This window comes from Triplophysa rosa, linkage group LG19 (genome assembly GCF_024868665.1).
Source record: "Triplophysa rosa linkage group LG19, Trosa_1v2, whole genome shotgun sequence".
In the NCBI taxonomy this organism is placed as follows: Eukaryota; Metazoa; Chordata; class Actinopteri; order Cypriniformes; family Nemacheilidae; genus Triplophysa; species Triplophysa rosa.
Window position 1 is genome coordinate 14441182 of NC_079908.1, and position 14797 is coordinate 14455978.

The 14797-nt window shown below is 36.3% G+C and overlaps 2 protein-coding genes and 3 non-coding genes across 5 annotated transcripts; all 5 read right to left on the reverse strand.

Annotated features, from left to right (window-relative positions):
• Positions 1-1042: 1042 nt before the first annotated feature.
• On the reverse strand, positions 1043-3990 carry nkx6.1 (NK6 homeobox 1). The gene is made up of 3 exons (XM_057360763.1): positions 2998-3990; positions 2662-2834; positions 1043-2043 (listed from the first exon to the last, which is right to left on the reverse strand). The coding sequence occupies exons 1-3, from the start codon at positions 3545-3547 to the stop codon at positions 1798-1800; spliced, it is 969 nt and encodes a 322-aa protein (XP_057216746.1). The 5' UTR covers positions 3548-3990; the 3' UTR covers positions 1043-1797.
• A 4787-nt stretch (positions 3991-8777) lies between these two features.
• On the reverse strand, positions 8778-10870 carry rpl17 (ribosomal protein L17). The gene is made up of 7 exons (XM_057360331.1): positions 10839-10870; positions 10271-10320; positions 10154-10194; positions 9734-9868; positions 9455-9553; positions 9039-9230; positions 8778-8858 (listed from the first exon to the last, which is right to left on the reverse strand). The coding sequence occupies exons 2-7, from the start codon at positions 10308-10310 to the stop codon at positions 8811-8813; spliced, it is 555 nt and encodes a 184-aa protein (XP_057216314.1). The 5' UTR covers positions 10311-10320; positions 10839-10870; the 3' UTR covers positions 8778-8810.
• LOC130570803 (small nucleolar RNA SNORD58) lies at positions 8933-8999 on the reverse strand. Its single transcript, XR_008965002.1, has one exon. It is a non-coding gene; the product is annotated as a small nucleolar RNA SNORD58 (small nucleolar RNA).
• On the reverse strand, positions 9619-9687 carry LOC130570804 (small nucleolar RNA SNORD58). The gene has a single exon (XR_008965003.1). It is a non-coding gene; the product is annotated as a small nucleolar RNA SNORD58 (small nucleolar RNA).
• On the reverse strand, positions 9953-10018 carry LOC130570802 (small nucleolar RNA SNORD58). The gene has a single exon (XR_008965001.1). It is a non-coding gene; the product is annotated as a small nucleolar RNA SNORD58 (small nucleolar RNA).
• Positions 10871-14797: the final 3927 nt, after the last annotated feature.

Sequence of the window (14797 nt, forward strand, 5' to 3'; positions counted from 1 at the left end):
TAATGACTGCACTACTTAATGTTGTTTTGCAGACATGCAGGCAGTGAGTATTAAAACAAGTGTAACCCTATCGTTTGAGTTCGTTATTTACATATTATATTAGCTAAGATTGCTTTACATCTGCCTCAACATCTTTTTATTGCAATGTGTAAACAATACATTTCAGAATGATGCATTTAAAATACTACTAGGCCGTTGGCATAATAATTATTTTTTAAACAAAATAAAAAATATTTCTGAATATTTACGTTTTCTAACTACCCTTAATGATGAATGCAGCCTATTACACAATTCTATTGGCCACCAAAAATCAGTTCACTTAGGTTATCCAACCTGTGGAGAAGACATGGACTCGCTGCTCTTCAAAAATATCTATTTCAGCGATTCATTATGTTTTCTGGAAGTCCAAACTATAGCATGGTGTATCCTCTCCACCCTCACCTTATAAATTAAATTTTATGTCCGCTTGTTGAGAACAAATCGGTTGAGTGATTTCCAATTTCTAAAGAACACAGTGATCCTAATCGCGCGAATCAGCTGACATATTGAAGCTGTGACGCGTTTTGCTTATTCCTAAATCAATTTAAGACCACCGAAACGATTTTCTTCTTTCATGATCCTGTCCGTTATTCCAATATGACCTTTTCACCGGCGTGTCTCAGTGATCTAAAGACAGACAGCAAGTTTGATAGTTCATCCTATAGCTTTCAGATAGTAAAAGTGTGCACGTTAAGGGCGTCTTTAACATAAAAAATCAAGTAAAATGAAGTGCCAAATATTAAACAGAGAATTTGTTTAAATTACGTAGTTATTAAATTACAGTTAAAACCAAAGTCATAATAATAATAGGGCAGATAACAAAAAATAATGGCACAGAAAAAAAGTATTGGAGAATATCCCTTTGAATAATTGCCTGTTGAACTCTAACAAGACCGATGTAAACTTTTTAAACACCCAACACCAACCTCTTACCGAAAGTAAGCATGTTTATTAATGGCTGACAGCTTTGTATAAACAATTCACAAATTATTTATAAGCGATTTCATGAATAACAAAATGAAAAAAATATTCCATACGTTTAACATTTTATTAAATAAAAGTGCAATACACACGAACCTGCAAAGGCGCATTTTGCAGGATTCAAACACTATTACAAACTTAAAATATCATAAATTAATCGTGAAAAAATTAAGGAAACATCCTAACATTGGGAGACGAACACTATGCATTATATTACAAATATATGGTTAGGTGTTTGTTTATTTACACTTCAGATCCTTGACAGAATTAGGCTATAAATGACGCTCAGGTGTATTTTCCCATTAATTGTAAATTATGAAATAATTCTATATTTTAATTCTTGACATTTTAAGGATAAAAAAGGGCCAAGGCGGCTTACACCCATACAAAATTTCAGGATGATATGCACCAACACAAATTAATTACATGAGAATGCGAATTCCAAATCCTGAACCAAAATATAAACTGAAGCGATGTGAACGAATTTTGCCATGTTTACTATTAAAAATATTTTACACATAAATATTCACAGTTATATAATTCCTATGAGATACAACTCACGCCGTTAATTTACAAAAAGGTACCGTTGTCTTTACGTTGAAATGTGTCTGTTCCAGACACTGTTGCACGTTCAGCTCCACCGATAGTGCATATTCTTCTGGTTTGCATCCTTCCATTCAAACCAGAGATCAGACATTGTGAAAAACAGTAGCCTACATCATTTTGACACTTCTTGAGAAATTTCGTCTCAAGAGTCAACCCATTTCCCGTTTCCATTTACGAGCTCTCTTTTTCCGACGTGTGAATTATAAGAGCTGAGTTTGGTTTGTGTTTTTTCAGTAACTGAGTTATTTTTTCATCGTCTGAGTTTGGGTCTAAAGGCTTGTTGTAATCGTCGTCATCGTCTTCATTTTCCGAGGTCCCTTTAAGCCTTTCGGTCTCTGAATCTTGCTTCTTCTTCGCCGTTGCCATTTCAGCCGCGTGCCGTTTTCTCCATTTTGTTCTTCGATTTTGAAACCAAACCTTTACAATTAAAAATATGATAAAACTCGATTTAAATAACAGAGAACGAATAATATTTATCTAAATCAATAAGTGCATATTGGAATTAGACTTTAGAAAAGAATGTTAAAAATCACTAAAGTGAAACAAATGTCATAACTGATTTGTGCTGGACAAATGTTTTGTCAAAACAATAGAGACAGCTTCAAAGCCCAGCCATAACAATTAACCTCCACAAATAGAATTAAAAAGATAAAACAGGTCGAAATAAAAATAAAGGCCTATATCATATTTCTTTTTTTACATGTTTCTGGAGATAATTTTTAATTGAAATTAAATTGTTTTAAAGCTCTAAATACTGCAATATATAATGAAACGAAATCAACTAAAATGAACTAATGCTATACACAAATTAAGCAGAAAAACATTTAAGTATATTATACTGTAAACTGAATAAAAACAATAAACCTATTTATCAGGTTGATACATCATGTTTTTAATAACAGGTCTACTAATTCAACTAATTAAAACTGTGTTTTTTATTTTGAACGTCTACGTGAATTATTAGAAGTCAGACATTTTTTGTCCTGTCATACTTCACTTTAAGAAATTGTTAAGACTATTTAAGTGACGTCTTACCTTTACTTGGCTCTCTGTCATTCCTAAAGAGTAGGCCAACCGCGCTCTTTCTGGTCCTGCTAAATATTTCGTTTGCTCAAATGTTTTTTCCAGCGCGAAAATTTGCTGCCCGGAAAACGTTGGCCGTGTGTGTTTCCTTTTCCCATCCTTATCCAGAAGCACAGAGTTTTGATCTGAGGGAGCAAGGTTAAATTACTTAATCATATACCCCTTACTTATAATATGGTTGTTATTGTCATTTGTTGCATTTATAATTTAGTAGCCTATATGCACGGCGCAATAAGAACATAACAAGCCTTGACGAAGTTATTTCTTTAAAGAATATTGTCAACTTACGTGGTGAGCATGCAAATCTGGCGTCTCTCCAGTGTGGGCTCTGCATAACTCCAGGCCAGAATATTGGGGTTCTGCCTGGAAGGTCCGTCAGAGGTTTCGGATAGCGAGCCACAGCCACCGCAGCGGCACCGGGGCTGAAATACAGCCCTGGAGGCGGTGGAGGACTCAGGCTGCTGAAACGGGGCAGTCCAGACAAGATTCCTGCAGGAGAAGACGCAGCGACAGCAGCCGCCGCTCCGGCGGAGAACATCGAGGGTCTGCTCAGGATGTCATTTATTCCGTGAGGTGTGGCGGCCGCACACTGCTGGAGCGATCCGAGAGTTAAAAGTCCACTTGACGATTTTAACCCCGGGGAAGAAACCGGGATACCACCTGGATTAGGGGAGGTCGCTGTCGGTGAGGTGGAAGATGCTGGTCCAGTGGAAGATAACGGGTAGGCTGAGTAAAGTGGTGTCTTCATTTCGGTCATACTGTGTAAAGCAGCTAAAGGTGGGGTGTTGAGGAGGAAAGCGCTCTGGCGAGACCCGTCCATTTGACCCACCGCTAACATAACCAAAACACTAGAACTTTATTTAAATATTTCGCAAGAAGCAAGGCAATGAAGAGCCGAGGCGACCCACAGTAAATGCGCCCGGTGCGCCCTTAAATAAACGGAGAAGACTGAATAAGAAAACCGAGTAGTAATAAAAAAATACCTTGCGATCTCGAGCCTTAAAAGAAAAAGCCTAGCAATTACTCTAAAAACTCCGAATCAGTTGAACTGAATCTTCATGCTTATCTCCTCTGGCAAAATCCATTCCCTTCTTTCAGATCTGGAAAAGCATTAAAATATGGCATGATATAAAAGAGCACAGTCCCTTCAAAGCGAGTAAAGAGTGCTGCCTATTCAGTGTTTTGAAATCTATAAATAAAAAGGTAGTCTTTCTGAGCAGTTCACATGAAGATCTGGAAGATAATAAAACATTTTCATCAACCTGCTGTCTTTTGCAGGAAAAGTCAAAACTTTCAGAGTGTGTCTGCGAAAGTAGAAGGGCTCATTGTGATGTGATTGGGTAAACCCGGCGGTGACGTAGCCTGTGTCAGCTGAGTGTCTGAACTGAATTTAGGAGTCTGTCCTCATTGGTTCTCTATCACCGCTTTAATTTGCACATTAAAAGAGCTGCCATCCGACCCACTATTAAATACAAAAAGGGGACAAAATCAATCTAGTCAATTTGAGATCTATTTCTTAAATAAAGGGACATCTGCATGTGCTGATGGTCATGTGAGCCAGACAGAAATCTTATGAGCTTTAAGCTTCTGTGGACAGGGCCTAGACAATGATCAGTGGAGTTTGGAGAAAAATCTAACACAAATCACAAAATGATTAAGTGTGAATAAACACTACATTTTATCTCAATGCTAAGGTTTATTGTACTGTACGTATACAAAAAAAAAAGAAAATAAAAACACTAAAGAGTCCCGAGATCAAAACTTCTCGATTTTTCATGCAACGAATGTTAAGATTTGACTGAATATTTAGATATTTCGAATTATAAGTTATTGTATTCGTTAGCTATTAAGGATAAACTGAGTGTCAGTAAATATCTGAAACACAAAATAGCTTTGGATAGTCTGTTGTCTCCAGTGTAGTCTATCAAGATATTTAAAATACCTCGTTTATGACAGTTATCATACAAGCAATAATTTAGTCGGTAAATAAGAAATATGAAAAATGTGCAATACATCCATATCGTGTTTCGGTGTGTTTTTCTCCGCTGTCCTTTAATGAGTTTTAAACTGAACCATCAAGGTGTTGCAGCACCTTGTGGTCAAAGCGCAAAACAGCTAATAACCACACATGGCAAGTCAATTCTGACGTCACTTTAATTAAATCTCGTCTTGGTATATTATTTTCAAGAAGTGGTTTTTGATCTCATGTTAGTTAATATTAGGATATTATTTTAAGGAAAATAATTTCCCAACAAAGAGCAAAAAAGGACCACATAACCATATATATCACTCGCACATGCGTAACTTGCAAATCTGAATTCTTCAAAATAAAAACCTTGCCACATTTTTATTTTCAAATGCCTTTGACATATTCTAATGAAAAGTATAGATTTGTAGTACTATATTGCCCTCTGGTGGTAAAACCACCTCTTCGTTTTCTTCTCTATTGAGTGCCCTTCATAGCACACCAATGGAGACTCAAAACGGCAACAATTATGGCAGCTTTGGTCTTTTATATATAATTACAAACAGGCATTAATAGTAACTACGAAGGAACGCACATTTTTCGTTTGATAAGGGCAAATTTACCAAGGACAGTTAAAAGTTCCCCACTTACATTTGTTAGCCGAACCCTTCCACCTAAATCAATCTTTTAAAATACACTGAGATTTAAACTATTTTTTTTTTGTTTTATCAGTAGTATTTTTCCTAAATATTTTTATTCAATATTTCGTTGCCACTTAACTTTTCAAAGTAATGGAAACAACTATGGACTAGCAGACATACAGTGTAACAATTCAATAACCCCGAGGGAAGCAAGTTTGTAACCGACAGCACCAGGGGGGTATTCCAGAAAGCTGGTTATGTGACATACCCGGGTAAGTTTAAGGGTTAGTTAGCTGATAACCTCAACTTTCGGTTCCAAAAACGGAGATATCTTTTAGGGTATGTAAGTAACCATAGCAACTCACTCTCTGAAGATAATCTGCTCCGGAGCAGGTTATGTTCCCGGGTTAGTTCATTTCAAGGATATGTTACTGAGCTTCGGGGTTTTGCGCGTGTGTGCACCCTTACAGAAAAGACACATTAATTTCACACGTTTTTACATGTTTTTCGCATGTGATCACATGTATACAACATGTGTTTAACATGTGCAAAAAACACATGTGAAATGTGTGTTTTTGGAACATTTTGGTGTGAATTCCATGTGAATTCCCATGTGAAACACATAGGATAACGTGTAAAAACCCATGGGATGACATGTGCAACATGTGGTGACGTGAAGAACATGTGATCACATGTGGAGACATGTCACACGTTATCCCATGGGTTTTTACATGTTATCCTATGTGTTTCACATGGGAATTCACATGGAATTCACACCAAAATGTTCCAAAAACACACATTTCACGTGATCACTTTTGATGAGCGTCAAGTGGGCGTGGAAGCACAGATTACGTATAATATTATAATTTTACAGCAATATTACAATTACATGGGGTGACCCCCAATGGGATCACCTATGTCATTCTGTTCACAATTACATATTTCAATTCTTATTATAACTTTAAATCTATTTACATAATAAAATACATCAAAAGACTTAAGGTTTTTCATACTGACTGTATTCCCTTAAAATGTCTTTCTGATCCTCGGCCTCCTTCTAGTTTAGTATTGAAAGGCCTTTCTCCGAATTACAGTTAGCTTTTCAGGATAGGCCTTTTCCACCTCTTTTAACATATGGAAAGCCATGGCCTAACAAAGTCAAACCAAAAAAGGAAAATGGATATATTTGAAATACATTCATTTAAAAGGGATATATTATGACTTGGACATGTAACTGTGGGCCTAACGTTTCATTCTCTACCTCTGTCACAGCAGACCTTCATCCTCTAATGCCATGCAAATGAAGCATGGTTAGTGTGTACTGAAGTGTTAACTGAGATTTTTTTTAAAGATTATGGCAAACGTTGCAGTTTCTACAATTAAAAGAGTCTCCATTAATCGGAATACATCAGCACCTGATGCAAATAAAGCTGATACAATGCAAAGACAGTTTTCAGAAAACCAAATAAAGGTAGCCTAGCTTTTTTAAGGAACATACAGAGAAGGAACAAAGAAGAGGTTTAATACTGCCTTCAAAATAAGCAATGTGATCAAATACATATACACAACTTTGGTAAAATACCATAGTAGACATGTTAAAATAACAGTTACAAACATCTCAACAAATCTACAGTTTATGTAACAAAGAGCCATGATGTGTAAGTATTTTAAATATTATAGTACAAAAATAGTGCATATATTTAAAATATTTATATATTTCATTAATTAATTTATAGCGTTTAGTTTTATGAACACATATAACTTAAATTCAATTTTATGATTTTTAATGCCACACTTAATACACTGACGCAGATTTAAGTCTTCTGTGAAAAAAACCTCTTGATTTATAACGTTGTTTTACAGTCAAAAACTTTAAGCTTCCCGGCCGTTTCCATGGTGACTTGTGAAATCTGTGTTCCATTGACAATGTCTTCATGTTGTTTGTGTGAGTGCGTGTTAACTCTGGGTATCTTTGGGGAGGTTAATCAAACTTACTCTTCAAACGTGTTCTGGAACCTACATACCCAGAGTAAGCAAGGTTTGGGTTAATCAACCCAGAGTTCAGTTGACGGTAAATTAACCCCGCTTTCTGTAATACCCCCCAGATGTGATATTTTGTATAATTATTCAATAAACCTCGAGTTAATAAGTGACTTTAGTTCATTAAGATATTTGTCGCTTTTATAAAAATGCCTTTGAATACATTACTGGTATGCATCTTGACACAAAACAACAGCACGGTCATATTAAGATATTTCAGGGCAAGTTATATTCAGTTAAGACAGGTCAAACATTCATTTCAGTCTGTGAAACCAGGCATTTAAGTTTTAGACACAATTAAACAAGTTTTCTATTTTGGCTAGCAGTGTTGGGTAAGTTACTCTGAAAAAATAATTGCTAGTTATAATTACATATTCAATAGTGTAATTAGATTACTGTACAAATTACTCTCCAAAAAGTATTTAGTTACTTATTACTAATTACTTTCTATATCCTACATCAACCTTGAATAGTTAAGTGATTCAAGGATAGGCACGAAACGGCTCTTTTAATTCATTCAATTAAATAATATTAAACTACATAAAGTAGTATTATTAACTGACCAAAGTATTACAAATGTGAGAATAATATATTAAAGCACAGATTTTAAAGTTAGACTCTGAATTTTGATGTCAATTCCACTATTACACACACATATTACACAAAGTATTTAGTTTAATTACATCAGAAGTAACTAATTAAATTACAGAAAAAATAAGAGTAATCCCTTACTTTACTTTTTCAAGGGAAAAGTAATTCAATTACAGTAATTACTTAATAACTATTTACACCCAACACAGTTGGCTAGTCCCAAACAAATCTGAACTTCTGCACATTTCTGAGCTATGTTGCTATTGATTAGAAGAAAAAGCAATGAAACTAAGTCACTAGATGTTTTGCGTTTTGAGGATCTTTTGAATGAATTTTGGGAGTGCTAGTCTTGGTCTCAGCCCCTCAAAGTCTTGGTCTCGACTACAACAATACGTGGTATTATAACTTCGACTGCATTATTCTTCAAGAAGTCATATTCAGTCAGGATGCCTTGAGGGTGAGTAAAACATGGGAAATTTTTCATTTGCCTAAGAAATATCCCTTTAAGTGTTAACAATGCAAAGTCACCAACCACAATATTCAATTGTCAGCCATCATTAGCATTCAAGGAACATCTTTGCCACAAAGTTCAACATAAATTACGTTGCATTTAACAGTGTTCTTTATACGTATTAGTAAATTCAGATTTTGGGGTTATTTACAGGCAGACCAGTATCATTTAAATTTTCCTATAGGCTTGACTGTCAAATTATTAATACTATCTAAATATCATCTCAGAAGCTCATGTCTATGTAATTCAAACATAAGCTTCCTTAAGACAAACATGTCTTCGTGCATATGAGGACAGGAAATAAAAAGAACCAGAGTCATTCTGTAGTACGAACGTTGGACTTTATTTACATTTACTCCCGAGCCATAAGCTTCTGCTTTTTGAGTTTCTTCTGGGAAATCTGCAAAGAGACCAAGCACAACTAGTAGTTAATGTCTTAATAGACACAAATAGTAAGACACAGACTTCTCAATGGCTGTTCAGTAAAGGTTCAATTTTGTTTCATTATCGATACAAAGGTGTCCTAAGCTCATCATTACAGCCAAGTAAACAATAAAAGCTTTTAATAAAAGGACTTTACCTTTTTCTTCTGAGCTGCTTCCTCCTCTGGTTTGGGAACAATCTGTTCCTTCTCAGTGAGGATCATTTCAATGTGGCATGGGGAGCTCATGTAGGGGTTGATGCGTCCGTGAGCACGGTAAGTGCGCCTGCGCATCTTCGGGGCCTTGTTCACCTGGATGTGTTCAATCACAAGAGAGTCCACATCCAAACCCTACAGGGTATCAATGAGAGAAAAAACAAAGAGAATTATATGACAGTCAGACCTGTACTCAGACCAATTTACAGATGTTTCAATTTACATGAGGTTTATTTCAAATAGATGATAAAACAGCCCAAGTTAAGCTCAGGTGCAGGACAAAAGGAAAAGTGATAAATGTCCTCACATTAAAATTACATAATTTCAGTGTGCAGACCAGCGCAGTTCAACTGACATACCTTGAGCTCAGCATTACTTTCTGCATTCTTCAGCATGTGGAGCAGGAACTCTGCGCTTTTCTTGGGCCAGCGCCCCTGGGTCCAGCCGTGCTGCTTGGCCTAAATAAGAAAAAAGAATTCTGTCAATATCACCAAGTTCATCTTAATTTGAAAACGAGTTACATGTTGCTCCGACAAAGTAGTGTTTTCATGATAAACTCCAAAGGTGCCCCAAGTTGTAGTCATCACAACAACACAGACATTGTTTTTAATATACAGTTTTACTATTAGAGCACTCACTTGAGCACAACGGCCAACGCCACCATTGTAACGACGGAAAGGAACGCACTGGTGCTTGACTACGACGTCCCTCATGTACTTGTTAGCCTTGCGGATGTGCATGCCTTTGATGGCCTGAGCAGTCTCACGGGTGTTCTGCAGTGGTAAAGAAAAAATACATTTAGAAAAAGGTATGACAGCACCAAAATAAACCGTAAAACAGTCTCCAGTACAACGATGGCTGCTCAGAAAATGCTAGATTCTTTTCATCATTAATGCAAAGGTGTCCTAAACTCATCATTACAGCCACATCTGTTCCATTCAACCAATTTAAGTTTCGTAAATATGACATGCAACCTGTTAACTAAAACAGGATGGCGCAAACAGACACCCATGTCACTAGCTCAAGTCAAAAACACGAGTAACGTTAGTTTGTCTTACCTTGAAATGAACACGAAGGTTGGAGCCCCTCGACTTGCATGCTGTTGAGGGAAGTTAAACATTTACTCCAGAGCTTTAATAATACCATCATATGATGAAAACCAGCTGCCAACTTACACTTAGTCGGGTTCTCTGGATCGAGTGAGTAGCGGACCATTTTCAGAGATCTGTTGAGAAAAGTCACCAGGTGTTTAGATGGCTTTGTAAATAAATACAAGCTTAGCAAACTATTAATAAAACTACGTAGCGGACTATTAAATAAAGTGACCCTGAACTACAATACCACGAGAACGCATGACGACATGCATTCATTCATACACAGTGACGGTGCGACAAAGTCTTTTATTTTTTGCCAGATTTCATTCAAGACTGCCTGAAAGTGAAGTACTTTAATTCCATGCAGCTAACTTGCAAATGTTTTCTTTAATACATGCAGCTGTGTTAAGTCTTAGTCAGACATACTATAATGCTGTGGCTAGAAAATGGCAGCGCACGGGCTATCCTTAAACATTTTACCAAAATACAGCGATTACGTCGTGTGTGCCAAGCCATATTCCAGGAATATATTATAAACGACTCGAGTAAACACACTGATGTGATATTATTACAAAATTCGCTATGATGAAGAGGATTCAAAAAGGATAATTTTGAACATCGATGCAGTGGGATTCTTATGCTCACTTACATTCTCAGGCCGCGTAAGAGAAGAGGAAGTGCAAGGCATTCTGGGAGAACAAATCAGATCCTGCTTCTTCGTGGCATGAAGTCTGTAGCAACAGGCGTATCGATAAAGAGACAGCGCCGCCAAACGGTTTGAGTGTTTTACACACATCAAACAAAATAGAAGCCAGAACTGAAAACACAAAAGTATAGAAACTACATGTTTAACTGTCCGAGTCCAAGAATTTGATTGACCTGAACTATAATAAACATTATAATATATTGATAAAAGTGCCATAACTTTGTTGAGTTTAAAAATGACTCGTATTAAAAGGTCAGTTCTGGTCCTTGATTCTGATTGGCTGAGCCGAGTTCTTGCAAAATACCCCGATTTATAACGACTGACCGCATTACATATCTGAAATATTATTTTATTTACTTTATTTAAGTAAGGGTTATAACACCTAAGGTTTATTGCTTTATCAGTTAACAAATATACAATGTTTAATAAATTCAGAGCAAATACTAGCAAATGACACATTGTTGTAAATGTTCTTTAAGTTTTAAAGTGAATGATTTCAGTAACTCCGATAAACAGATAAATGTAAACTTGCTGTTGATGTGACATCTAACCTAAAAGTAAATGTAATAAAATGAAATATTAACCATTTAAATGTGAGTCTGTGTGATACATCAGAATCAGAAAGAGCTTTATTGCCAAGTATTTTTGCACATACAAGGAATTTGTTTTGGTGACAGGAGCATCCAGAACACAGAAACAGCAACAACAGTACACAGAGACCACAGAGACCATAACACAATACATTACTAAACAATAGTAGGCCTAAGCTTAGTGCTAAAACAGATGGAATGACAAGTGCTTAAAAATGAAACCATGTCAGAAAACCCAATTATTACTATCATTAATATTGTTATAAAAACAATAGAAATCATAATATATGTAATCTGATTACAACCGACATTTTTAAACGTCCTTCCTTTTTTGACCGCTAGATGGCAGCTCACGATAAAATAATCAAAGCAGTAGCCTACACGTCTGAGATTAACCCCAGTGAATGTTTAAATATCAAAGGCTCTAACTTTATCTTAATTTTTGCTCTTCTAATAATCCAGTTCTCTATTTATAAAAAAAATACCCCTTTAAAATACAATATGCAAATAATTGGCCAAGATTAGTACACCATCATTTAAAATCCTATTTGTTACATACAAAGTTTCTGTTTGTAACTTTACAAGACAAATAAATGTAACACGTTTTTTCCTCTACTCCCTCAAAAACGGTGTATTGTCATAAGTAATTGATTAGAAAAGAACAGCATACAACCACTCAGTCCCATTAGAAAGTCCAAGTAGCCAATGTAAAAAACTCAATATTGCAGCTTCATTTCCTGTCAAGAAGAATAATGCTAACTAGATTTTTCTTGTGTGTGTGTGTGTGTGTTAAAGGCTGTTGAAATGAATACTGCATGCAGTATTGCAGCAGGAGTCAGACACTTGACTCAATGCAGTTCTTTTGCCTGTATGGGGAGGTATAGTGGATATGTGCCATCATTTCCAAGCCTCTGTCAGTGGTGGAGAAACACACTGTAGAATTTCATGTTGTTCTCATTAAAATGTTTGTATTTGTGCCTACAAAGACTAAATGTATCCGATGGGACCCTTGCAGTATCGAACAGATTCTCTTGTAACATACCCGGAAATCTGCTGAAGTTCACAGGTTAAATTACGGCGCCCCTTGAGAACAACACTAGAGCACTTCAGTTGATGTTTGTGCTGCGACTGGTCGACATGTACCAAGCATTACATTACAGCAAATTTGTTAGCCTTACACAGACTTGTTCTGTGCGACAACAGTATATTGATCTATTAAACCTGACTAGACTTCCATTATTAAGCCTTTCACTGATATAAATGCTGATCTAATTGTAGATTTTGCTGTATACAGTCTCACACACATTTATACAGTATACACACACACAAACATTTTATGGAATATTGCTGACATAACTTGGAAACAATGTGTCTCAATGCATTACTTTCTGCTTGCTCATATCCTCAGAGTACTTTGTCCTTACATGCCAAAGCATTTTTCTCACATGCTGTTCTTAGATTTCTTAAATAGGAAACTTTATTATATTTCCAGAGAAACCTACTGAAATCTGATATTTGTCTTTGTAAGGCAGGAGTTTCTAAGAATTGCACAATCTTTTTTAATCACATCTCCTGGAACAAATCATGAGGATTTTTCCATTACGGCTCTTTTGTTGACTCAGGCCCAATCTAGGTTGATTCAATTTGGTTTTCAGCATCCTCGATTCGCTAAATGAATTATGTAAATCAGGTGCAAAACACTGCTAACTAAAAAAAAAGCGCGCTAAACACATTTTACACATCGCACGTCATTATCAATTTAGTTCGCACCTAAAACTGTGTTCAACTAGGAGCCCAAAAAGCAATTCCAAGGTTATGGCTAAGGGATACAGCTACCTCCACTGGGCATGCGCACTTTAATACTGCATAATTTTAATTACTTTTTTATTATTATTGTAAGGTTAGGTTTAGGGTTGGGGTAGGTGTAGGCGTTAGCTTATGCAATTTATTGTAATTTAATGGCGAGATTTTGCATCACTTCCGGCTGTAGCTGTAGCCAAAATCTAATGTGGACAATCTTTCAGAGTTGGTTCTGAGGGCATTTATTGTAACATTGTTTTGTAACATTAAAACTAAAGAAATGTAATATACTGTATAAACGAATGTATTTGTTTGAATAATTGGTGTAATATAATTGAAAATGGTTAAAATCTGTCTATAAAAACACTGTCTGGGTAACAAACATAACTTTACACTGTAAAATAGAAATCATTTAGGTTTAAATAACCAAACTAGATGATTAGCAAATAAAAAGCAAGTGTTTGCTGAATGCAAAAGTGTTGCGGGCATTTCATAAATTTGACTGAACATGAGCAGGTGTGAACGTCACTGACTGAGACAGCGCGAGAGTAATAAATTAAGTTCCAGTGGTTTCAAGTACCAGTCTAAGTGTCAGTAACCGAAATGAATTGTGATGGACTACAGCTCTGTCAGTCTGCTGGTCCGGCCATGCTGCAGCTGTGAGAGAATGAGATGTGCTCTTGTTCACGACACCTCTCTCTCTCTCCCCCACCTCACTGCAGATAACTAGAGAGTGATCAAGAGGAGGGGTGAGAGTTTGGGTAAAGGAGAGACTGCAGTGCTGCAGAAGATGGGCGTTGGCTATGAATTAGAGGGGAGGGAGTCCAGTGTGGGACTACGAGAACAAATGAGGCCCCCTAGAGCAATAAAGAATAAAACAGAGGGATTAAATGAGAGAGAGAGAGAGAGAGAGAGAGAGAGAGAGAGAGAGAGAGAGAGAGAGAGAGAGAGAGAGAGAGAGAGAGAGGGATAGGTCGCCCTAAAATGAAAATTCTCATCATTTGAGATTTTAGTATATTTATTTTGAAAAACTGTTATTAAATATTGTCTCACTGATCAGCATGAAAGTATTGCATCATGATGTCATCAAGATTAGGGAACGTGGGCGGAGTCAAGGAAAATGCAATATACAAAGACGTTTGACACATTGAATTACGCATAGTAATAGTAACAGCCACAGTTAAACATAAAATGTAAAATGTTTGATTGTCATTTTAATTTAGTTTAATTATGCATTCAAACCAAACTCAACTCATGCATTCTAAAATTCTCCAACACTTAGGTGTTTGGTTCAGGAAAACAAAAATCTTTGTGTTTGTTGATTGCTAATAGCTGAGTTTACGGTTTTAAATATTTAATGAGAGAAAATCTGCAGAGACGCAACAGTGAACTGCATTCTTCATGCTGCAGGAGCCGCTCGGGGACTTTAGCAGAGGGCTTTTCATCAAGGACTTGGGCCGGTCTCATGAGGTTCAGGCAAATACGCTATGACTAACAGACAACACAGTTATT